The sequence below is a fragment of the Natrix helvetica genome, assembly GCF_964273705.1.
Source record: "Natrix helvetica genome assembly, chromosome: 14".
In the NCBI taxonomy this organism is placed as follows: domain Eukaryota; kingdom Metazoa; phylum Chordata; class Lepidosauria; order Squamata; family Natricidae; genus Natrix; species Natrix helvetica.
This window is the reverse complement of record NC_138564.1, coordinates 6,624,012-6,648,892: the sequence shown is the minus strand read 5'-3', so window position 1 is coordinate 6,648,892 and position 24,881 is coordinate 6,624,012. Positions and strand designations below refer to the sequence as shown.

General features: G+C 46.1%; 1 protein-coding gene across 9 annotated transcripts in view; it reads right to left on the bottom strand.

Annotated features, from left to right (window-relative positions):
- Positions 1–1,814, bottom strand: part of FBRSL1 (fibrosin like 1) — a 554,269-nt gene extending 552,455 nt beyond the window's left edge. For 3 of the 9 annotated variants that reach the window (XM_081966849.1, XM_081966857.1, XM_081966856.1), the window contains exon 1: positions 909–1,809. In XM_081966849.1, coding sequence (XP_081822975.1) covers positions 909–1,202 — 294 coding nt within the window. In that variant the 5' untranslated portion in view covers positions 1,203–1,809. Of the gene's footprint in view, positions 1–908 lie in introns of all 9 variants that reach the window. The other 6 variants (XM_081966853.1, XM_081966854.1, XM_081966852.1 and 3 more) reach the window with 5 other exon arrangements.
- Positions 1,815–24,881: the final 23,067 nt, after the last annotated feature.

Genomic DNA, 24,881 nt, shown 5'->3' with positions numbered 1-24,881 from the left:
ATCCCCTTTTGTCCAAACTCTCTAAAAAATATTGTTGCTCGCTCGCTTAACTTTTACACGCAGAAGAAACAAGTCAATACAATACAATAATGCCAAGCAAAGCAATCCCTTCCAATCATTCTTCATTTCTCTTCTTTAAAAACCAAAAAGCACATTCAGGTTAACCCAGAATATCTCTTCAACCTGATTCACCAGCTGCGTCTCTCAACCGAACTGGGCTGGTTGGGACAACACCAGGCACCAAAACTCAGCTCTTCTGATTGGCAATGCTATTTCAACCCAGTTTTCAAAACACACTTTTAAAATGGTGGTGCATTTTCTGTAGGGCTGGCACTGAAAACAAATTCTGCATTCATCTTCCTGTACTCCAGGCAGATTTGCAAGCCCCTACAAAGCTAAACCAACACACAGCTTGCCTCAGTGACCCCTCACTGCTTCCCAGTTGAAATGGAGAGCAAAGGTCAACTAAAGACTTGGCCTACTCTATCAGTTCAGAAGAGCACAACTCAGAAGTTACACCAGAGACAAGTTGCCAGATGTTTAGCATGCTTTGGATCACAGATGGAGACCGCCACACACCAAGGCCTAAAGGTCCCACCTTTAATGAAGACCAACACAGACCCCAGCCCTGGAGGTCCACCTTTAAGACATTGGCCCCAACCCCATCAGAAGTTCAATGAGATTGACCAGCACAAGCAAAGTGGTACCACGGAGGGAGACCAACAAAACCATCTCCCAGATCTGAAGGTCCACTTTTATTTCATCCAGATGTTTGTTCCAAGCCCCTCAAAAGTTCAAGGAGACTTGACCAGCAGACCAAACTCTTTCTCCCGTGATGTTCCTCCTCCCAACCAGGACTACCACCGCCACCCACCCACCCCTGTCCAGGTTAAGACCAGCATCCTTACCTCCAAGGCTTCCATGGTGGTGAAGCTGGCGATGGCAAATCCATCGATTAAATCCTCTTCCTGGGAACTGGATTCCCGCCTCCGCCGCCTCGGAGGTCTGGCATTTCTGCCCGCGGAAGCCTGGCTCTTGGGAAGCAGACCACTCTGGCTGGAATTCTCTTTGCCAGGGCTGGCTTCCCTTTCGGAGGTCGAGGAGGGGCTTTGGTGAAGTCGATCCCTGCCGTTGGGGTCTCTGCGCCTCACCCGATCCCTTTGGGACCGGGATTTCCTGCTTTGTCTGATCTTGCCATCCATCTCCAAAGCCAGTTGTACACCCCTCCAAAAAAAAAAAAAATCCCCCACAATTTCGTCTTATTGGGATTTTTTTGTAGGATCCACCTTCTTTTTCTGGCTCATGAAATCCGAAGGAACCAAGAGGGGGGTGGGCGGCAGCCAAAAGGGAGGGGGGGAACCAGAAAGATTAATCCAGCAACCCTGGAAAAGCTAGGCAGGGGCGATCCAAGCTAAGCCACCCAAGGGGCAAGCCACATCCAGAGGCAGGCAAAAACCCGAAGATAAATCCACAGTGACCTTGAGAAACGGTGCCCCCCCCTCTCTCGTTGGGGGGGGGGGGGGTTGTTGGAAAAGAGAAAAAGACCAGCTAGGGGTGAAAATCCAGAGGGGGGAAAAACGGGGAACGGCTGCGATGAATCTCAAGTTCTTTCTGGAGAAAGAGGGGAGGGGAAGGGGGCGGCGGGTTGGGAGGACAGGCAGGCAGAGCCAAGCTTCGTGCCCCGTGCCCAAATCCAAACCAGAGCTCCTCGGGAGGCACAGATCACCCCTTCCCGCTGGGCCAAAGACCCCCCAAAAATCAATCAATCCTCCGCAGATCCAGACGGGCGAATCCAGACGGGAAGCAGCGGCGGCGACGGAGGAGCAGGAGAGGGGCGTCGGGGCTCCACTAAACCGAAGCACCCCCCCTCTTTTTTCTCCCCCCCTCTCTTTCTGTCTCTCTGCACCTACCCCCACTTCCTCGCCCCGCCCCGGGTTCGAATCCGGGGGAGACCCGTGCAGGCGAGGGCGCCAAAGGGGGGGCGCCGGCCGTTCCGCCGAGGCTGGCGCTGCAACTTTGTTGCGAGGCCAAGCGCGCGTCGGGAAGGAAGGAAGGAAGGAAGGCGGAAGGAAAGGAGGGAAGAAGGCAAAGAGGAAAGGAAATGGGTCGGTCGGAAAAAGGAGGAAGGAAGAAAGGGCAGAAAGAAAGGAGGAAGGAGGGAGAGGAGGAAAGGAAAAAAGAAGGGGCGGAAGGAAAGCAGGAACGAAGGCAAAGAGGAGAGGAAAGGGGAAGGGAGGAAGGAAGGAAGGGCAGGAGGAAGGGAAGACGGAAGGAAAGCAAGAAGGAAGCCAAAGAGGAAAGGGGAAGGGAGGGAGGGAGGAAAGGAGGAAGGAAGGAAAAGCAGAAGGAAAGGAGGAAGGAAAGAAAGGAGGGGGGGAAGGGGAAGGGAGGATCGGACCGGCCTCTGCCTTGCAGCGAGCCAAGCAGCAGCGGCAGCAGAAGGCAGAGAGAGCCTTCCTCCTCCTCTTCCTCTCCCTCTTCCTCGGGGGCTGTGGGCAGCGGCTGGGCCCGCCGGCCCGCTCGGCCCCTGCCCAACTTTGCCCCCGCCTCGCCCGGCCCGGCGGGTTCCCCTCGCCTGGCAGGAGCCGCCTGCGCCCCCTCGGCCGCCCGTTGCCCGCCTTCCTCCCTCCTCCCCCCCTCCCTCCCTCGCTCGCTCGCTCCCTCGCTCGCGCGCCGCCCACCCCGGCTCGGGGCGCGCTTCAGGAGGGGCCGCGCCGGCTGCGCCTCCCCATTGCCGCCCCCGCCGCCTCAGCCGCTTCTCCTGCTTCTGCTCCCGCTGCCGCCGCCGCCGCCCAGCCCTCCGCTCGGCCGCCCCCCCGGTCGCCCTCCTCCTCCTCCTCCTCCTCCTCGCTGGCTCGCTCGCTCGGGGCTTTAGCACCGCCCGGCCGGCTGCGCATGAGCAGGGCCGGCCAGCTGCGCGTCACTCGCTCGCCGCAGCTCCGACCGCCCCCCCTCCGCTCCCCGCGCGCTCTCTCTCTCTCTCTCTCGGCGCGCGCGCGCTCCGCCTCGCGCCTTCCCCCCAACCACCTGGCGCGCGCTCTCTTTCTCGCGCTCTCTCTCTCTCTCTCTTGTTCGTCCCCCTCTCCCTTCCTTCGGAGTGCCTCGCGCGCGCCGCCGCGTGACTGGCTGGCGGACGGGCGTCGGCCCCGCCTCCCCCCCCCCTGCTCCCCCAATTGGAGGGGCCGGGGGAGAAAAAAGGAGGGAGCCTCGACCACCCGCCTCGAAGGGGGTCTTTCTCTCTTTCTCTCACAATCTCTGTTTTTTCTCCCTTTCTTTCTCTCTCTCTCACTCACTCATTAATTCTCCCTCTCTCATGCTCTCTTTCTCTCTTTCTTTCTCTCTCTCTCTCTCTCTCACTCATTAATTCTCCCTCACCCTCTCTCTCATGCTCTTTTTCTCCCTTTCTTTCTCTCTCTCTCTCTCACACACTAATTCTCTCTCTCCCTCCTTCTCATTCTCTCCTTTTCTCCCTTTCTCTTTCTCTCTCGCTCACTCACTAATTCGTTATCTCCCTCCCCCTCTCTCTCTCACTCAATAATTCTCTCCCTTTCTCTCTCTTATTCTCTTTTTCTCCCTTTCTTTTTCTCTCTCATTTTCTACCTTTCTTTCTCTCTTTCTCTCTCATATTCTCATTTTCTCCCTTTTTCTCTTTCTCTCACTCAATAATTCTCTACCTCCCTCCCTCTCTTATTCTCTTCTTTTCTCCCTTTCTCTCTCTCTCATTTTCTCATTTTCTACCTTTCTTTCTCTCTTTTTCTCTCATATTCCCTCTTTTTCTCCCTTTCTCTCTCACTCACTCACTAATTCTCTCTCTTCCCCTTCTCTGTCTTTCTCCCGCTCTCATTTTCTCCCCTTTCTCTCTCATTCTCTTGCTTTTTTCTTTGTCTCATTCTCTCTCTCTCTCTCTCTCTCTGAGGGAAAGGCACCACCCCTCCCCCCTTTTAAAGTCAGAATGAAGTTTGGGGAAGGGGTGTACCTGTGAGAGAGAGAGAGAAGAAAGAAGATCCACCTTGCCTTCCAGTTGGGACACCCCAGACCTCCACAATCTCCTCAGGTGGCACGAGGCTTCTCACGACCAACTGCTTCTGAGTCCCCAAAAGCACAGTTTAGCCTCCTTTGGGCAGGTGGGGGAGACTCTGACCTCCTGCCCGGAATGAACCCATGTTTGCAGCTGGGAAGAGTTTTGGGGGTCTCTAAGCCCCCCCCTTGCAAAGCAGGATGCTGAACCCTACTCTGAGATGTCAGAATGTGAGGACAGGTGAGGGGGATGGGGACTGAGGAATGCCTGAAAGGCTGGAAAAAAGACTGGGTTTGGGGGAAAGTTGGCGGTGGAGGGATAACTTGTGGGGTTGGCCCTCCTTGGCACCCTCAGCTGTTTCACACAACACTCCCCCCCCCCAACTTTGGCTGCCCAGCTGAACTGATGTGCAGCCAGCCTCATTCCACCAGTATTCCCAGTCAGGGGATGGGGCCAGCCTGCCTTGCAAAGCAGGACACCAAGGTTGACTGAGTCAACCCCCCCCCTCAAGCACTTTGACCATGAGGACTGGCTCCTTGGGAGGCCTGGGGTGCCGAAGAAGGGGGGGGGTGCCAGGAGAATAATAAGCAAATTGAGGCATAATTTGTGGGGGCTGACACCCAGAACTGGTTCACACAATCCCCTTAACCTTGACTTCCGAGTCAACCCAGGTCAGCCTAGGAGCTGCGTCGAAGTGCAACCAACCTCATTCCACCAGTATTCCCAGTCGGCACCAGTACAGGTAGTCCTCAACTTAATGACCACAATGGAGACCAACATTTATGTTGCTAAGTGAGAAATTAGGTGAGTTTCGCCTCATTTTACGACCTTTCTTGTCCCAGTCGCGAAGCCAATTGCTGCAGTTGCTCAATAAGTAACACGGTCGTTAAGTGAACCTGCCTTCCCCATGGGTTTGGCTTCTCAGAAGGTCGCAAAAGGGAATGACGTCACCAACCGTCATAAATATGAATCAGTTGCCAAGTGCCTGAATTTTGATCACGTTGACCATGGGGATGTTATGACGGTCGTAAGTGTGAAAAATAGTCCTAAGTCATTTTTTTCCCAGTGCTGGTCACTAAACAAACTCTTGTAAGTCAAGGACTATCTCTTTCCCAGTCAGAGTAATACAGTAGCCATTAAGAGGGGAGTTTAGGACTCGTCCTTCAGCTGACATCTAAACCCTTTGCTTGCAAGCTGTGCAAATATTTAAAAAGCAGAAAAATAGGAGCCACCTTTGGTGGGAAGGGAACAGCGTTCCGTGTGCCTTCGGCATTGAGTCATGCCAGCCACATGGCCACATGAAATGTATTTGCTGGCCATCGCATAGAACATAGATCAAGAGTTGGAAGGGACCTTGAAGGTCTTGTCGTTCACCCGCCCTGCTCAAGCAGGAGATCCTATACCAGTGTTGGCAAACTTTTTCAGCACCGAGTACCCAAATGGGAGCACTGGTGCGCGGGGAAGCGCAGGAAAATGGAAGAGCAGCTCCCTGGCAGGCATGTGCAGGAGCCCTGAAAACCCAAATAACAGTTTCCCGGCACTCATGCGCACACTGGGAAACTGAGCTTCCGGTTTCTAGTATGCATGCACGCAAGTGGCATATATGCCATAGGTTCTCCATCATGGTCCTCCTATGCCATTTTATTTCCGGGCAGCTAAATAATAAGAGTGAAATTTAAAAAATAATAAAGTTAGTATCAAATAACTTTAAATAAAATCCCCTAGAGTAGAAAAGAATCAAGGCCCCCTTGAGTTATACGTTTAAAGGCAGGATGTAAATAAGATTTTCTTTTAAAAAAAAAAAAAAAAATACTTGTCGTCTGTCTGTACAGCCTGGGAAGATAGGCCGGGCAGTTAAACTCTTGGTGCAGTTCTGCCTTCAATCCAGGAGTGGCAAATTGGCATTTTGTTCCTTCCTTGACCCCAAATTGCAAGCGGAGGGGTGTCATCTGCACTGGAAGACATCCTGTCATCACTCTTGGCCCAATTAAGCCAGAAAGTTGGCTGGATGTCTAACCATTTCCTTTGGTAATTGCAGGCTACTAAGAACCGATCGTTTATCTACTGGTAGGCTTGGCTGGACTCTCAGTTGAAATGGGTTTATTTTTTTCCTCCTCCTCCTCCTCCCCCTCCCAATCCTCCTCGTTTCTTCCCTCTTCTGGGACTTTGAAATGTTTGGCCCTGGGAAGGTTTTCAAAAGCAACACAATTGTGGTCTGTAATGGAGAAGGTGCAAGAATATTAAGGGTCAGTAGAACTGACAGTTGAAGCAGGGGTAGTCTGCTTAAGGAGTTATTTTTTTCCCTTTCTTTTTCTTCTTCCCTTTTCTTCCCATTGCCCTTCCTTCCTTCCTTCCTTCCTTCCATCTCATTGCCCTTCCTTCCTTCCTTTCCTCCCTCTAATTCTCCCTTCCTTCTTTCCTTCCAGCTACCCATCCATCTCATTGTCCTTTCCTTCCTTCCATTCCACTTCCTTCCCATTCTCCTTCCTTCCTCCCATTCCCCTCCCTTTCCTCTTCCCTCCCTCCCTCCCATTCATTATCCATTCCTTCCTTCCTTCCATCCATCTCATTGTCTTCTTTCCTTCCTTCCCTCCATCCCTCCCATTGTCCCTTTCTTCCTTCCTTCCTTCACTCCCTCCATCCCTCTCATTGCCTCTTCCCTCCTTTATTTTTCTTTCTTCCTTCATCCATCCATCCATCCATCTCATTGCCTTTCCTTCCTTTCTTCCTTCCCTCCATCCCTCTCATTGCCCATTCCTCCCTCCTTCCCTCCTTCTTCCTTCCTTCCTTCCCGTTCTTCTGCTTTCCCATTTTCCTTCTTCCCCTTGCATTCTCCTATCTCCCTCCCTTGTCCATCAACCAAGTAACAGAAAGACACGTCAAAACTTAGGATGTTCCCATCTCAAGGGGACTAGACTGAGTCTTTATGGTCACCAAGCCTGCCTGTAGAAGAACAGCTTGCTGCAGAATTCCAGAGCAACGAGGAAGCTGCAGTTTGCATGGAACACAAGGAGGTTGAGTATGATTTAATGCCTAGAAGTTTTTTTCTCTCTTGTCTGTAACACCCCTGTGATGTCCTTCCAAGCAGAATCCCCCCCCCCCTCCTTACCCTCTTCAAATCAAGCCTAATGATTTTGCAACACAGGAGGCATAATCAATGGGAAGAGGTTAAGCATTCCTGATTCTTCTCCTTTAAAGACCTGTTGTCAACACTTGCAACCAACCGAAGGCTTCCTCAAAGCCTTTTCGGGTGCTTGCCTTTTGTGGCGACTGGAGGTGTGAAAAATAAGAGCATCTTTAGCAAGGTGCGAAGTCTGTCTTCCCTCTGCCACTTGGAGCCGTGTCACACATTACATTTTTAAAGTGCGCACTTCTGATGGATGCATCAGGCGTAATGTGCAAGGAGGAAGTGCACACATTGACAAACGGATGACCTCCTGGAAGTGCGACATTGTCTTTACAGGTGCTTTTCCTTGTTGCGTGCGCATTTAGGGGGTGGGGGGTGAAAGCATATTGTCTTGGATAATACCTTCTAGAGCAGTGGTTACCAACCGGTGGTCTGTGGAGCACTGGTGGTTCATGAAATTTTTTTGGTGGTGTGCAGAAAAATCATTTGCATTTTTCATATTGCACTAAATCAGGGGACCTCAAACTACGGCCCCTGGGCCGGATACGTGCAATGAACACTTGTGTTGTTGCAGAGAGTCTCCCCCTTCGGGGTCTTTTTGTGCAGGTCGGAGGGGGGCAGAAGTTCAGACTTGGGGTCTGCTTCGGCTTCCTGGTGGGGGGCTTTGGGTGAAGGCTGGAGGGAAGTATCGTTGGTGGGGAAGAGCCGGAGGGCCTCGTTCCAGTGGGACTGCATCATGGCCTGGAACTGGCTGACCATCTCAGCCCCCTGAGCCTCCAGGCACTGGTATCTGGCCTTGCACTCCTGCAGGTCTTCCCTATGCTCCTAGCCCTCAGTGTGGTGCTTCTGCTGAGCCTCCTTCTCGGCCAGATCCAGTTTGATCTGAGCCACCTGTTTTGCCAACTCTTTCTCGTGGTGGCTGCTTAGCTCCAACAACTGCTTTCTATTGGGGCCCTAAGGATCCTGGCAGGCAGACGAGGAGGGGTTGGGAGGGCTAGCGAGGTGACACGAAGTTGGCCATGCCCACCCAATCACATGACCACCTAGCCACTCCCACCCAGCCACTCATTCGGCGGATCGTATTAGTGGTCCGCGGGATTTAAAATTATGAATTTAGTGGTCTCTGATGTCTGAAAGGTTGGTGACCCCTGCTCTAGATGATCCTGGGGTGATCTGAGCCTGTTTGGAGGGCTTGCAAATGTGATATTTTCTGCAGCCAAAGTGTGCAAAACATTTAGGCAACATAATGCACCAGTCTGGTTTGCATCTCTAACTAAACCCAGCACATCAGAAAATACAGTTATGCATCCAAGCATTACAGCCAGTAAGACAAGGTATATGGCTTCCAAGTGCAAACCGAACCCATGGGGGTTTATTTAACAAGCTGTGATTAAACCATAATCTAGCAAGTTAGGAGAGCTGAGCCTAAGGTTTTTTCTACAGACTTGACTTTCACTGATCAAAAACATGGTTGCAAATTTGCATTGATGTTGTTTGACTTAACTGTTTCATAGTATCATTGGTGTTTGTAGACAGAAAACTTCTGCTACTAATTGTTGTCTTTAAAACTTTGAGTGGCCTGTAAATAAGACTGGAATGTTTACATATTCTTAAGTATCCTTTCCCTCACTCCCCGCCTTCTTATTCAGTTCCAGCTTGCTTCCTTGCACAGCAAACTTGCAGATTTAAAATTTATGAGCATCACAGATTTTCTCACAGTTTTAATAAGAAGCTCCGGAATGCTTTCCTTCCTCTGAAATGGAAAAAAAAAAAGAAAATAAATTTGGAAAAGGCAGCATAAAAATTTGTGTGTGCAGACTTGGGAACGAAACTCCTTTTAAATCCTCTGCATACGTCAAATTACTAGGACCACGTTGGACTCATTTATTGCGTGAAGCCAAAGCTTGCTTAATCAAAGTTGATTTAATTGGCTCCATATTAAATCATAATTCATCGTTTACATAGCTCATGGCTTAAGTCCCCCATAACAGGATCAGCCAAAACCAAACAGACATATTAGGGTTTATGAGAGACAAACCAACCAGTGCAGTTGGTTGAGGTTTGACTGATGTGTGAAGCTAATATTGTGATTTTTACATGGGGTGTATAATTCAGCAAAGGGAAGAAAGTCAGCTAACTGGGTCTTATTGGATAACCCCCTGATTAAGCAAACCACCATCAGACCCCAAGTACTTACTATCATATGTGATGGACGTGTATCAAAGCAAAAAAATATTGCTTTTCCAGTAGCTGGCTGGAAAAGAATAATTTAACAGAATATAGATCTGAAGCACAGGTGCTAATCTGCCAGTTCACACCAGTACAGTCGAACTGGGAGTGGCGGCACGAGGCTCGGCCCACCCACCCAGACGTCATCATGGACCTTTTGCGTATGCACAGGTGCACTCCCGCTACCGAACCAGTAGTGAAGAGAAGAGGATACCATTATTGATCTGAAGCAGGGGTAGGTTGCTGCCTGTGTTACTGCGGGTTCGGTGTGCGTCCATGCGCAGCTACCTGTAAATAGGTCTGTGCATGCGCAGAAAATTAAAAATGCCAAACATGTCACAGCAACCAGGAAACCAGTTCGGGGGCATGGTGAGCCTGCCACCCTACCTGTTCGGCAATCCTGTTGCAATTTCCACTACCGATTCTCCTGAACCGGTAGCAAACCACCTCTGATTTAAAGCCAGAAATATATTTGTTGGGCATAACACCATAGGGCCGTGAATCTATGGCATGCGTGCCACAGGTGGCACACGGAGCCATTTGTTAGGGCACGCGAGGCCAGCTGACTTTGGCTCCGTTTTGAGGCCGTTTTTTGCCTCTGGGTGCACGAAAAACTGGTCCTACGGACAAACCAAAAGTTCAGGAACGGACTGCCATAGGGTTATGATAAAGGGAACATATATTTAGTTTTACATATATTTTATGATAAAGGGAGCATATCTTTAGTTTTACATATATTTTATGATAAAGGGAGCATATTTTTAGTTTTACATATATTTTATGATAAAGGGAGCATATATTTAGTTTTACATATATTGACAGCAGCGTATTTGCCAAATACTGGAAAAATCAGACCTCACCCCGCCAGATGAGGAAGTAATTTGAAAAATTTTAGACTATGCTGAAATGGACAGTCTAACTTTAAAAATAAAAGATAAAGGAGACACAGAATATTATTTGATATGGAATGGATGTTATGATTGGTTAGATACAAGACTTGGTAGAAATTAGGGGAAATTTGACTATGAATGTTTGCATTAAAAATAGAGATATAATCATTATAATTAACAGAAATGTAAATAAGCCAATATAAAAAGAAACTTAGTGACAGTTTCTTGGTTATATTATTACTATTATTCTCAATATGTGTGTTGTTGTTATATTATTATCACTGTTATTAGTTCATGTGTTAATATTTATTACTATTCTCTCCCTTGGTCTTTTTTTTTAATGTAATTGGTATACCCTGACAATACGTGTATTCAAAAACGTTTATGAATAAAATTACAAAACATTTTTTAAAAAAAGCAAACCACCATAAAGCGCCTCACACAAATAAGTGTGTTGAATACGAGTCTCATCCTTAGCTTAGAGCTAAGCTGCGGAGAACCAATTTGCTTCAGCTATGTTTATTTGCAATAATAACATGATAAGCCCTTGACAATAATTTGATGTGAACAAATGCAGCTGGCCCTTGGTTTACAATGCTGGTTTAGAGACCATTCAAAGTTATAGGGGCCCTGGAAAATATTATGACTGTTTCCACCATTGCAACGTCTTTCTGGTCACGTGATCAAAATACAGACACGTGGCAACTGGCCAACGTATTTATGACAGCTGCAGTCATAACTCCCGAGGTCATGTTCGACAAGCAAAGTCAATGGGGAAGCCAGATTGCTTCTGCTGTTAAGCGAGACAGTTGTTTGAGTGAGTTCTGCCCCATTGTGCAACCTTTTGTTGCCACAGCTGTTAAGTGAATCACAGCATGTGCTACGTTAGTAACACGGCTGGTGTGTTACTAACTTAACAACTGAGGCGATTCGCTTAACAACTGTGCTTGAAAGGTTGTAAAATGGGGCAAAGCTCACTTAACAACTGCCTCACTTAACGAGGTAAGTTTTAACGTCCTTTCTTGCCACAGTTATTAAGAGATTTACTGTGGTTGTTAAGTTAGTAACACAGTTGTTAAGTGAATTCCCATTGACTTTCCTTGTCAGAAGGTCACAAAAGGATATCATATGACCCTGGGGATATTGCAATCATCATAAATATATGCCAAGCGTCCAAATTTTGATCCCGTGACGGGGGGGGGGATGCTGCATAAGGATGAAAGGTGGCCATAAGTCCATTTGGCAGTGCCGTTGTAACTTTGAACATTCAGTAAACTCTTGGTCGTAAGTCAAGAACTACCTGCAGTGGGGCTGCAAAAAATAATAATATTGATCTGCAAATTGCCCAGCCTTGTTCTAAATCCGTGATGGTGAACCTATGACACACATGGCCAAAGTGTCACGTGAAGTCATGTCGCCCAACATGCATGGCCTTGTCTGTTTTGTCTTCTGAGTTTCTGACATGCATGCACGGGTGACGATCAGCTGTCCTTTGCGCGCACGGCAGTGCTGAAAACTGGCCTGTGCATGCATGCTGGCCAGCTAATCACCGGGCGCACATATGCGCTAGAACCCGGAACTTCGGCTTTTTCAGGGCGCGACCCCGACGAACATATACATGCATGATGTTTCTGCGCAACCTTTTTGGCACTCGGTGCCGAAAAGATTCGCCATCACTGTTCTAAAGCAGGGGGTTAGCCACCCGCAGCTCTTTCCTCCCTCTGCTGTGTCTCCCTGTCGCCAGACGGCTCCACAATTGATAGGACTTTCGGTTAGGACAGGTAGAGGAAAACGGACACCGCACTAGGAGAAGACTCTATGGTGGGGGAACCAGAATTCTGGTCAGCAGAGGAAAAAGGATGCCACGCTAGGAGAAGACTCTATGGTAGGGGGCCCAGACTTCCGGTTGGCTTCAGAATTGAACAGGGGGCTTCCAGTTAGGACCTTTGTGGCTCTTTGAGTATTTAAGGTTGCCGACCCCTGTTCTAAACCATGAAATGCGGTTTACCAACTCTACTGTCTGGCATGACCCAACATGCTTAAGGGTACAAGCAGAGCTGATGAGTTTGCCATGCTTTGCACACACACATACACACACACACAAAAGCCCCTTTTCAGAAATACCATTGATGCTAATGTCAATATTAGTAGGATAATGTAGCAGTGAAATTCAAATAGAGAGATCCTACCCTGAAGCCATGATTTAAAAAGCTTAAGGGCTGGAAAAGCAGACATAATTTTTCTTGAAATACTTGCACTTTGAAATTAATACCTTTATCCATATAAACGGGCTCTTAAAATACTGTGTGCATGCATTTCTCTCTCCCCCCTCCCCTCTTTCTAAAGTAACTCCCTAGAGCTCTATAAAGCAGACACTGTAAAACACGGCATTTGATGTGCATTAATTTCTCTGCTCTATTAGTGAAAGCTGTTTTTTGGAATCTGTTTTTTTTCCCCTCTTCTTCCCTAGGAAAGAGAGGGGAGGGAGAAAAGAAATAAATGGATTTAGAAGACGGATTTCTAGCAGCAAGCAATTATCCGGCAGGTATCAAGTGGAATCGGAGCAGAGGGTGAAAATAACGTCCTAAATGGACAGGATTCTTGCACGATAAAACGGTACTAACACCTTTCTATAGTATTCGCCAAGATTTCATTTCTCTGAATTGCTTGTAGATGCTTGCTGTTGTTGTAGTAGTAGTTGTTAGTTGCGAAATCGTGTCCAACCCATCGCGACCCCATGGAGAAGGCCTTCCTGTCCTCTACCATCCTCTCGAACTGGTAGTAGCCCACCTCTGTTTAGCCTCCAGGCCCCTAATCATCTTCATGTACCTTATAGTAAACTTGTTGAATCTACCACAATTGTTTAGGTTTGCCTGTCCTGCTCACCCACAAAACAGACTTTATGGTGCTTCACACAACATGCTCAGCTCAAACAAAATCCCCCCCTTTTTACAGCTGAATGCTAGACCCAAACTCCATATTTGTTTTCAGCTGGGAGGAAAAACACCACCCTGGGTCCCCTATAGTAAGTGGCATATATATTCCATTCCTGTCCTTAACAGCTTGGGAACTGCCTTGATTTCCCTTCTGCCTCCTCCTTGTTCTTCCTCCGGTTAAGTTTTTTTTCTCTTTTTCTACTTGCTGAGAGGTGTGAAAGGGGGGGAAAAAACTCCCCATAATTAGTTCAAGAATACAGAATGTACTCCTGAATTCACAAGTGTCAAAATTGCCCTTTTTTTAAAAAAAAAAGTGTGTGTATGTCTCAGCTCTTTTTAACAAGTACTTTGTTTTGAGTGAGGGAAATATTTCCACTTTTCTTTTTTTAACACGTCCTTGATCAAAATGCAAGGAAAGTACCTGAAAATGAAGAGGGGAGGTACTACATAAACAGAGGGATACAATCAAGATCAAGTGAGGTACTAATACCACTCTATAAAGCCTTAGTAAAACCACACCTAGAGTACTGCATCCAGTTTTGGTTACCATACTATAAAAAAGATGTTGAGACTCTAGAAAGAGTGCAGAGAAGAGCAACCAGGATGATTAGGGAACTGGAGGCCAAAACATATGAAGAACGATTGCAGGAACTGGATATGTCTAGTTTAATGAAAAGAAGGACTAGGGGAGACACGATAGGGGCTGCCACAAAGAAGAGGGAGTCAAACTATTCTCCAAAGCACCTGAGGGCAGAACAAGAAGCAATGGGTAGAAACTAATCAGGGAAAGAAGCAACTTAGAACTGAGGAGAAGTTTCCTGATATTTAAAACAATTAATCAATGGAACAACTTGCCTCCAGAAGTTGTGAATGCTCCAAAACTGGAAGTTTTTAAGGAGATTGGATAACCATTCGTCTGAAGTGGTGTAGGGTTTCCTGCCTAGACAGGAGTTGTACTAGAAGACCTCCAAGGTCCCTTCCAATTCTGTTATTCTATTCTATATGTTAAAGAAACAATAAATGCCAAATAAATCTTCCAAGATGAAGACGGGAGAATTTTGATGCTGGAGGTGACTTTAAACAGACACTCTTGGTTGCCATATATGCACCAAACAATGGACAAGAAGAATTTTACAAAAAACAAAACAAAACAAGAAGATACTGGAAACAGAATATGAAAATATTTGTCTTATAGGAGACTCTAATGCAATATTCGACACAAAACATGACTACAAAAGTAGTAAAGTAAATAAAAAAACAAGAAGGACCTTACCCAGAACCTTTGTTAAAATGATAGAAGAACTATCGATACAAGATATATGGAGAAAAATAATGTATTCCAATGTGCATCAATCCTGATCAAGAATAGACATGATTTGGATGACTACAAAACTGAGTGTAAATGTGCAAGAGATAGAAACAGAAAGAAACCTATGGGCTGATCACAATCCAGTCAAAATCTGTTGGAAGGGACAAAAGAGAAAAGTAAGGTGGACTTTAAATCCATCTATAACAAAGAATTTATACAGATGATGGAAATTTTTAGCAGCAAGCAATTATCCAGCAGATATCAAGTGGAATTGGAGCGGAGGGTGAAAATAACATCCTAAATAGACAGAATTCTTGCATGATAAAATGGTACTAACACCTTTCTATAGTACTTGCCAAGATTTCATTTCTCTGAATTGCTTGTAGGTGCTTGTTGTTGCTGTTAGTTGCAAAGTCATGTCCAACCCATTGCAACCTCATGGACAACGTTCCTCCATGCCTTCCTGTCCTCTACCATCCTCTGGAGTCCATTGAAGCTCAGGCCGACTGCTTCAGTGACTCCATCCAGCCACCTCCTTCTCTGTCGTCCCCTTCTTCTTTTGCCCTCCATCGTTCCCAGCTTGAGGCTCTTCTCCAGGGAGTCCTTCTTTCTCATTAGGTGGCCAAAGTCTTTGAGTTTCTTCTTCAGGATCTGGCCTTCTAAAGAGCAGTCAGGGTTGATCTCCTCTAGGACTGACCAGTTGGATGGCCTTGCAATCCAAGGGACTCGCAGGAGTCTTCATTTACAGCGATAAAGGTGTGAATTTAGCCAGTATGTTCACAGTGGGCTCACTAAATCATAGTTAAAACAGGCCACGAATGAATGAATCTGGATGATACGTAAACCCATCCAGACCCACGACGATATTGTACCAACAACAACAGCAAGCATGGAAATCAATTTTTTGATTACAGAAATTCATTTAGCGGGGTTTTAAAACAAGGAATACCACCAGTGAATTATTACAGATGAAATTGTGTATGGTTCACAAAATATGCTAAGTGATGTGTGGTTTAAATGCAATTTAAAAAAAATAAAAGCCACAATGATTCTACACTCCATTTAAACATAAATTCTGGTTTTTACACTACAGCGGCTTTATGGATGAGCTGACTTCGGGGTTTTTTTCTTTTTTAAAAATTGCCTCTTTTATATTTCTGCGGGTGATAGCATGGGTAGGATGCCAGCATGAGGACTGTGATGAAACACTAAGAAATATAAACATCTTATTATTGATAGTAAGGAATATAGTATGAATATGGGTTCCAGATCACAAACAGATTTTCCAGATCGAAGTACGGACTCGGTTAACCCTCCGAGTTAACCCGAATTGAAGATTAAAAAGCAGAATACGTGCAAATAGTAAAATTTAATGGGCTGGAGACAAGCGTTTTCCGCACGCTGCGAAGTCTGTATGGAAGGGATACGATGCGGGTTTGTTTATACAAGCAAAATAATCACGTTCTGAAATGTGTTTGAGAAAACAAATAAGCATAAATCTCTTCCTCCCCCCCCCCACCCTCCTCTCTCCCTTTCTTGGCATCTATGTCTTTTAGCAAGCTTCACTTCTTTGGAAAGATTATAAATTCTGCAGCTGGGAGGGGGAAGGGATTAGGGCTTCATAAACCCAGCCGCTATGAAATTACATAAAAACCAAGGACATCAAGTTCTGTTTAGGCAAAAACATGCAACCCACTTGCAAATTTAAAAAAAAAAAGTTTTCTTGGGGATTGGATCGAGGCCAAACAACAGCTTCTTATTTTTATTCATTTTATTTATTTATTTCATCAAGCATCTGTTAGGTAACATATATAAGCATGGTTTTGAATACATGAAATGGGTACGAATAAAAGGGAACATTAGGATCAGGACGGTAGGGAGGTAGGTGCGCTTATGCATGACCCTTACAGAACTCTTAGGAATGGGGTGAGGTCGGCAATTGACATTCTAAGGTTAAAGTTTTAGGGTTTTCTTCCTGGCTTGAGTTCAGAACAGAATAATAGAGTTGGAAAGGACCTTGGAGGTCTTCTAGTCCAACCCCCTCCTGCTTAGGCAGGAAACCACTTCAGAAAAATGGTTATCCAATCTCTTCTTACAAGCTTCCAGTGTTGGAGCATTCACAACTTCTGGAGTCAAGTTATTCGACAGATTAATTCTAACTGTCAGGAAATTCCTCCTTAGTTCTAGGTAGCTTCTCTTCTTAATTAATTTCCAGCCATTGCTTCTTGTCCTGCCCTCAGGTGCTTTGGAGAATAGCTTGACTCCCTCTTCTTTGTGGCAACCCCTGAGATATTGGAACACTGCTGTCATGTCTTCCTTAGTCCTTCTTTTCATTAAACTAGACATACCCAGTTCCTGCAACCGTTCTTCATATGTTTTAGCCTCCAGTCCCCTCATCATCTTTGATGCTCTTCTCTGCACTCTTTCTAGAGACTCCACATCTTTTTTACATGCTGGCGACCAAAACTGGATGCAGTATTCCAAGGGTGGCCTTATAAAGTGGTATGAACCCTTCACGGGATCTTGATTCTCCTGTCTTTATGGATATTCATGATCTCTGCAGAAAATAAAAAAAATAGAAACCAACCCAGTCCGGCTGGCTGTCCTTTCTCTTCTTTGGAGGGCAACTGGAGTGCCTTGATTGTTTTCCCTTAATTATAGCCTCTCTTTTGCAAACTTCAAAAGCCCTCTCCAGCAGTATTGTACATTATGATAATGGCTTTTCTCTCTTCTCCTTGATTGCTGCGTTGAATCTGAATCCGAGTTCCTTGAATTCTCTGCGGAGGACGCTAAGTGCTGCTGTAATTCTCCCAATACGGCTTTCCGCTTCCAGCAGTCATAGTTTGGAGGAGGGGGTGGGGGGGAGGAATTGGTTCCTTGCTGGCTCTTCTCGTAGCAAATGCTCTTCGTGCCAATCCACAGAAGGACTTGGCAGGAAAACTGGGGGTGGGGTTTGAATGCTTCCTGTCCCACTCAAAAACAGACAATATGACCCACCAGTGGCTCTTTCATCCCAAGGACCGGCCCATAGATTTCCACTGTTCTCCTCTCTCCTGCTTTCTCCGCATCCATGCATCAGGCACTGGGCCGAGCTGTTCCTCTTCTTCTTCATCAGTCACTCCAGACCTGGGGCTGTTGACTCTCCATCTGAGGGTTGATGGATGGCCCAGAGTCTGCCTCTGTCTCTCTCTCTCTGTGCCAGCTCCATTCCCTCTTCCCCCTCAGAGCTCTCAGGTTGCCTTGATGCTGACCCTGTCTCCCACGCCTCCTCCTCCTCTGATTCGGCTATTGGAGGGGCCGGCGGCCGACAGGCCACACCAACCAGGTCCCAAGCTACATAGGGCTTTAAAGTTACTTTGCTCACATTTGAATTCTAGATAAGCAATTGAGGCGCATCCAACTCCTTCACTTCTTAATAAGCTGACCCTCTCCTAGGACCACGGACAAGGCTGTTGATGATTCATTTCCCATCTTAAGGTCAATCTCATCCATCCAGTGCGGCAGCAGGAGATTTGACCTTTGCAAACGGTAGGTGAGGCTCAGCAAAGCTCCCAGGGAGAGTTGGAGCCAGCTGGTTATTTAAATGTCACTCATGGCTCCAAAAAAAAAAATTAAACAAAATAAAAGCGAGGTTGTATTATTTACAATATCTTTTGCCTGTTTCCCCCCCCCCCCTTTCATTATTCTGAGAGCTGGGGTGTTATCGGGCATGAATGAAACTTAAGAGAAACCTTAGGAGAAATGAATGGGGAAAAAAACCCCTTAAGTTATTCCAAATTGGCCATGTAAGTCTAATAAATGGCTGGAAACCCCTTATGGGCTTTTTGCGCGAAGCAGGAAAAAGATAATACAAATTTAGGATTTATGGTTTTGATGGTTAGACAGGATAGATTATAAAAAATGTAACCATAGAATAAGAGGTAAATTTATAGTTGTATTTGTAAGCATGGTAAAGACAATCTGAAGCACTTCTTTTTTTCTTTCCTTTTTTTTGTTTAGCTGTTTCCTTTCTTGCACTTTTACCTCTCTCTTCGATTTTTTTTCTTTTTTTCTCACTTTCAATCCATCATTTGTTTCCTACAAACCTGGAAGTGAGGATAAGGAAAGGGAGAGGGGGGAGAGAAGGAATGTTGTTGTTTGGGATGGGGATGGAAGTGAGGAATGATTAAAAATAATAATATTCCAGGGGAAGGTCAATAAACTTGCTTCCCCATTGGATCTCCTGGTTAAAGATCAGTTTTAGTGTCATCAAGAGAGTAGATAAGAATATATATATGAAGTTAACAAATACTTTATATTTGTCAAAGCTTCATTTTCCTCCTCTTCCTCCTCCTCTCCTCCTTTATAAAAAAATCTTTCTTCTCCCTCTCCTTCCATTCCTTCCTTCCCTCTGTTCTTTTCTCCTTCCTTCTATCTTCCATCCTTCTCTCCTTCCCTTGATCCTTCCTCTGACCATTCATCTTCTTCTTCCTTCCTTCCTTCCTTCCTTCCTTCCTTCCTTCCTTCCTTCCTTCTCCTTTCTTTTCCTTGTCCTTCTCCTTTCCTCTCATTCTCCTCCTCTCTTTCCTTCTTCCTCCTCTCTTTCCTTCCTCTCATCCCTTCATCCTTCTTCCCTACCCCTTTTCTTCTCTTTCCTCCTCCTCTTCCTCCTCCTCCTCCTCCTCCACTTGTCGCTTCTTTCCATTCTTCCTCCCAACCTCTCCTCTTTCTCCATTGTTATGAAAACAAAAACAAAAAAACCCCTACCTTACCCTCCTCCTCCTCCTTCCCTCTCTCTCCATCCATCCCTCCATTCTCCCACCTCCCTTCCCCTCCATCAGATTTTCCGTTTCCTCCATCCACCCATTCATCCTGATCAGGCTATATTCCCCTTTGGGGGAAAAGCAATACGATGCAAAGCGCAGCTTTTTAATCAGTTTTGTGCTTGAAATAAATTGCCCCCGGGATTACTTGAAGAAAGTGTGACATGCGTCAAAGAGATGTTTTATCAAAGTCGGTTGGGCTTGTGAAAAAGAAATCAGGAGTTGTTGTTATTTTTTGTATAATTCCCCTCCTGCTACATGCTCTCTTGTGGCTCTCACGGACCCCTATCGCTGTCTACCTATCGGGATCTTTGGCTAATTGCTTTGATGCGTCTTTGAATAGTTAAGTTCCAAGATTGGAAGGGATCTTGTAGGTCATCTAGTCCAACCCCCCGCCCAAGCAGGAGACCCTACACCATTTCTGACGGATGGCAGTCCAGTGTTTTCTTGAAAGTCTCAGTGATGAAGCTCCCACAATTTCCAAAGGCAACTTCTGCTCCATGGGTTGATGGTTCTCACTGTCAGAAAATTTCTCCTTATTTCCAGGTTGAATCTCACCTTGTTCACTTTCCATCCATTATTCCTTGACTGGCCTTCAGGTGCTTTGGGAAATAGCTTGCCCCCCTCCTCTCTGTGGCAGCCCCTCAAATATTGGAAGACTGCTCTCCTGTCTCTCCAGGTCCTTCTCTTCACTAGACTAACCATGCCCAGTTCCTGCAACCGTTCATCGTATGTTTTAGTCTCCAAGCCTTTGATCATCTTAGATAGATACAGATTAACAGAGTTGGAAGGGACCTTGTAGATTATCTAGTCCAACCCCTTGCCCAAGCAGGAGGCCCTACACCATTTCTGACAGATGGCAGTCCAGTGTTTTCTTGAAAGTCTCAGTGATGAAGCTCCCACAATTTCCAAAGGCAACTTCTGCTCCATGGGTTGATGGTTCTCACTGTCAGAAAATTTCTCCTTATTTCCAGGTTGAATCTCACCTTGTTCACTTTCCATCCATTATTCCTTGACTGGCCTTCAGGTGCTTTGGGAAATAGCTTGCCCCCCTCCTCTCTGTGGCAGCCCCTCAAATATTGGAAGACTGCTCTCCTGTCTCTCCAGGTCCTTCTCTTCACTAGACTAACCATGCCCAGTTCCTGCAACCGTTCATCGTATGTTTTAGTCTCCAGGCCTTTGATCATCTTAGATAGATACAGATTAACAGAGTTGGAAGGGACCTTGTAGATTATCTAGTCCAACCCCTTGCCCAAGCAGGAGACCCTACACCATTTCTGACAGATGGCAGTCCAGTCTCTTCTTGAAAGCCTCCAGGAATGAAGCTCCCACAATTTCAGAAGGCAACTTCTGTTCCGTTGATTGATTGTTCTCATGGTTAGGAAGTTTCTCCTTATTTCCAGGTTGAATCTCTCCTTGTTCAGTTTCCATCCACTATTCCTTGTCTGGCTTTCGGGTGCTTTGGAGAATAGCTTGACCCCCTCCTCCCTCTGGCAGCCCCTCAAATATTAGAAGACTCCTGTCCTGCCTCCCCTGGTCCTTCCGGGGAGAGGGGGCGGTCTAGAAATGTAATAAATTATTATTATTATTATTCTCTTCACTAGACTAGCCATGCCCAGTTCTCATATGTTCTCAAATGGAAGGATTTAAAGCAGAGAGAGTTACCAACTCATCATGTCTAGGGCTGGCAATCTCCCCACACCCAACTGAGGCAGGTGGACCAGTGGGGTTGGGGGAGAGGAATGCCTGCATGAGTCTAATAAATTGTATAAAATTTTCTCATTTCCTTAAAGGCGAGGTTAATGCAAAGGGACCCAGGTAGGTTAACTTAGTTTCTTTCCCAGTAGGCCCGTTATCATTAAAACATAGGTGTAGTCTTGGCCTTACGACAGTTTGTTAATCATGCCTAGTGTTAAGCTATGGTTTGTTGGATCATGGCTTGTTGGATCATAGTTTGTTGACTAAACCAGCACTCAGACTCCCTGGGGATGCTCCATTCTAGACTTGCCTTCTTTTATCCAATATTAAGTGGTGAGTTTGCAGTCACAAAGGACCAGCAACGAGAAGATTGATAGGAAATCATTTTTCTCCTGCTCCTCTCCATGCAGACATCCTCACTCAATCCAATTCTTCCCCAAAAATAAAAATAAATCAAGGATGCCATCTTTCTGCTAATATCTCTTAAAGGAACAATGTTAAATTGCCTTGCAGAGTCCTTGGCGCTCTCTGAGGTTGGTTGTTTTCTTGCAGACGTTTCATTACCAAACCAAGTAACCTCATCAATGCAGTGAATTGTCTTGATCTATGACAAGAAGGTGGCTCAGTGGCTGAGATGCTGAGCTTGTCGATCAGAAAGGTCGGCAGTTCAGCGGTTCAAATCCCTAGTGCCACATAATGGAGTGAGCTTGCCCCAGCTTCTGCCAACCTACCGTGTTTCTCCGAAAATACGACAGGGTCTTATTTTCTTTTTACCTACAAAATTTGGCTTGGGCTTTATTATGGGGGGGAGGGTTTATTGTTTTGGGGTTGCCGGGCGGCTGCTCTCTTGCGAGCGGGCTCCCAAAGAGCCGGGCACAGCCTCAGGGGCGAATGGCTGTGTTGCGCTGTCGCAGCAGCGCAACACAACAGCCATGAAGCGACCACGCTCACGAGCAGCCACCTGGCAAACCCCCTTTGCAGCCGGGCACAGCGCCGTTCACTGACCTAGGGGTATCGCCAAGCCGCGTGAGCGCCTCTTCGCCGCCGCCTGGCTCCCGCAGCTTGGCGCCTTCCAAATGCCAGTGAATGGCGCTCTGTACGGCTGGAGAGGGGGTGTTGCATGAGCGGCGGTTCCGCTCTGACTCAGCCGCCTCCCAGCCTCACGATGCATGGCCCAGCTCTCATTACGGAGCCAGGGCACCTCCGCCATCCCAGCCTGGCTTTTTCCGCGGCTTCCAACCTGAGTCTTTCGGCAGTGGCCGCTCTGGGCGCACGCTCTATGGTTGTGGGCCAGCTGCCTGCAGGGATGCTGCAGTGGTTGTCAGTGTGAAAAATGATTATAAGTCACTTTCCCCCCCCTCCCCCCGGTGCCATTTTTTTTTTTATTTTATTGTTTTGTTTTATTTGATTTTTTATTTTATTTATTTTAATTGGTCAACAAGGAAACAAGTAGGAAAAGCACATGAAAAAAATGGCACAAATAAATGGATAAAAATAAGCAAAACATAGCCGTAAACACATAAAAAGAGTACATATAAATGGGGACAGTAGGATAGGGACGGTAGGTGCGCTTATGCACCCCACCCCCCCCAGTTATAAGTCGAGGACTGTCTAAAAGAGAAGAGCTGCTAAGTTACATGTCCGGGGGATCCATCCTTCCTCCTGCCAGACAATCTCATTAAAAATACAATAAAATTAAGTGCTCTCTTTTTTAAAAAAAAGAAAAAAAGGAAACATAACAGCAGCTCCACTGTTTTCCTGTTGGATTGTTAGCCCAATGTTTCCATGACACTGAAGGAAAAGCCAAGATAAATATTTAATTATGGAAACAACCTGATAGTTAAAACTTGAAAACAAAGGTGGGAAGGGGTGAACAGAAAAGTAGGACACCCACATCTTTTGCAAAAAAAAGGAACAACAGCTGCATTTCCTAGGGAGGAGATTATTTTGCTAACAAAAGCTAAATGAGCATTGATGCCTTTCTCACCGTAGAAATAGGACCTCGAGGCTAATATCAGGAAAACCAAAAGAGTAGATTATTTGAAAAACACTGATTAATTTAAGGATTTTGTTTTAAATCTGGATGTAAAGAAATATATGTTTGTAGAGGGAACAAATGCATGGAAAACGCTCTTGTGGCCTGCCAGCCATCAGCAGAGCTGGTGACAGACTCGGACAGTGAGGAGGTTGGGGAGGAACCTGGGCCGGTCCTGGAGTCTGGGGAGGGCTCTGAGGAGGGCTCTGTGTCGGAGGCAGAGAGGGGGTCAGGGCCCTCCGACAGTTATCAGCTGCCTTCAGGGGCAGAAGAACAGCTGGAGCCTGTTCCCAGGAAATTTATCCTTAGTTCTAGGTTGGTCCTGCCCTAGGTTATTTTCCATCTTGTATAACCTTGATAACCAAGAACATGATTTATTTATAGGGAGCCGTTACAATTCCCCCCACCCCAGATTTTCTGCTCTTCAGTGATGTGCTTAGTTAGGGTGGCCTTTGATGACATCTGGGCTTTGATAACATCTAATTACAACATCAAATGTAAGCTGGGCGGATATGACCACGTAGATGACCCTCACTCTGTCAAGGACCTAAGCATACTCATCTCAAGTGATCTAAGGCCTAGAACTCACTGTAACAGCATTGCCAAAAAGGCATTAAGAGTTGTTAACCTAATCTTATGAAGCTTCTTCTCCTGTAACATTGTACTGCAAACCCCGGCATACAAAACCTTTGCCAGACCAATTCTTGAATACAGCTTATCTGCCTGGAATCGGATATCGGATATTAATACAATTGAGAGAGTCCAGAGGTATTCCACGAGAAGAGTCCTCCACTCCTCTGCTCACAATAGAATCCCTTGTGCCACCAGGCTTGAAATTTTGGGCTTGGAAATAACCTAGAATTGCACCGACTATGATCTGACCTAAGCGTAGTACACAAAATTATCTGCTACTACATCCTACCTGTCAACAACTACTTCAGCTTTGACCAAAATAATACTCGGGCAAACAATAGATGCAAACTCAAGGTAAACCGCTCCAAACTCGATTGCAGAAAATACGACTTCAGCAACAGAGTGGTCAACGCCTGGAATGCTCTACCTGATTCCGTTGTTACGTCCCCAAACCCTCAAACAGCTTCAACCTCAAACTGTCTACCGTGGACCTCACCCCATTCCTAAGAGGTCCGTAAAGGGGGCGTGCATAAGCGCACCAGCGTGCCTACCGTCCCTGTCCTACCGTCCCCATTTATTCCTATTCATTTCCTTGTTCATGTCCATGTTTATACTTATACCTGTTATTTTGTACATGTCCGACAAACTAAATAAATACAAAAATACAAACTAAATAATTTTATGGGAACTTAAATAGCCAATAAAAATTGAAGTAGAATATGGTGGCTGAGGACGCTGCCTTTCATTGTCTTTACAAGTTTCCTTCTCTCTTTTTTTCTTCAGCACCTGAACGGGTTTCGCCGATATTTCCACTGAAGTCCAACTTTTAAGGCACCATTAAGAAGAACGGAGGAGAAGGGGAAGGAGAATTCAGTTGAGTGAAGGTATGTTACATTTTTAATTTTCAAAAGTTGCCTTAATAAAGCTGTTTTAGGAATAAGCCAGCAGATGCTGGAAGCGAGGGAAATATGGATATGGATTATGTCAGGTGTTGTCTCTGTCTGTCTGTCTGTCTGTCTCTGTCTCTCTCTCTGTGTCTCTCTGTCTCTGTCTCTCTGTGAGAGTGTCTCTGTCTGTGTCTCTCTGTCTGTCTGTCTCTCTCTGTGAGAGTTTCTTTGTCTGTCTCTCTCTGTCTGTCTGTCTCTCTCTCCCTCTTTTTCTCTGTGTTTTTCTCTGACAACCTTCACACACTTTTTCTGTACAG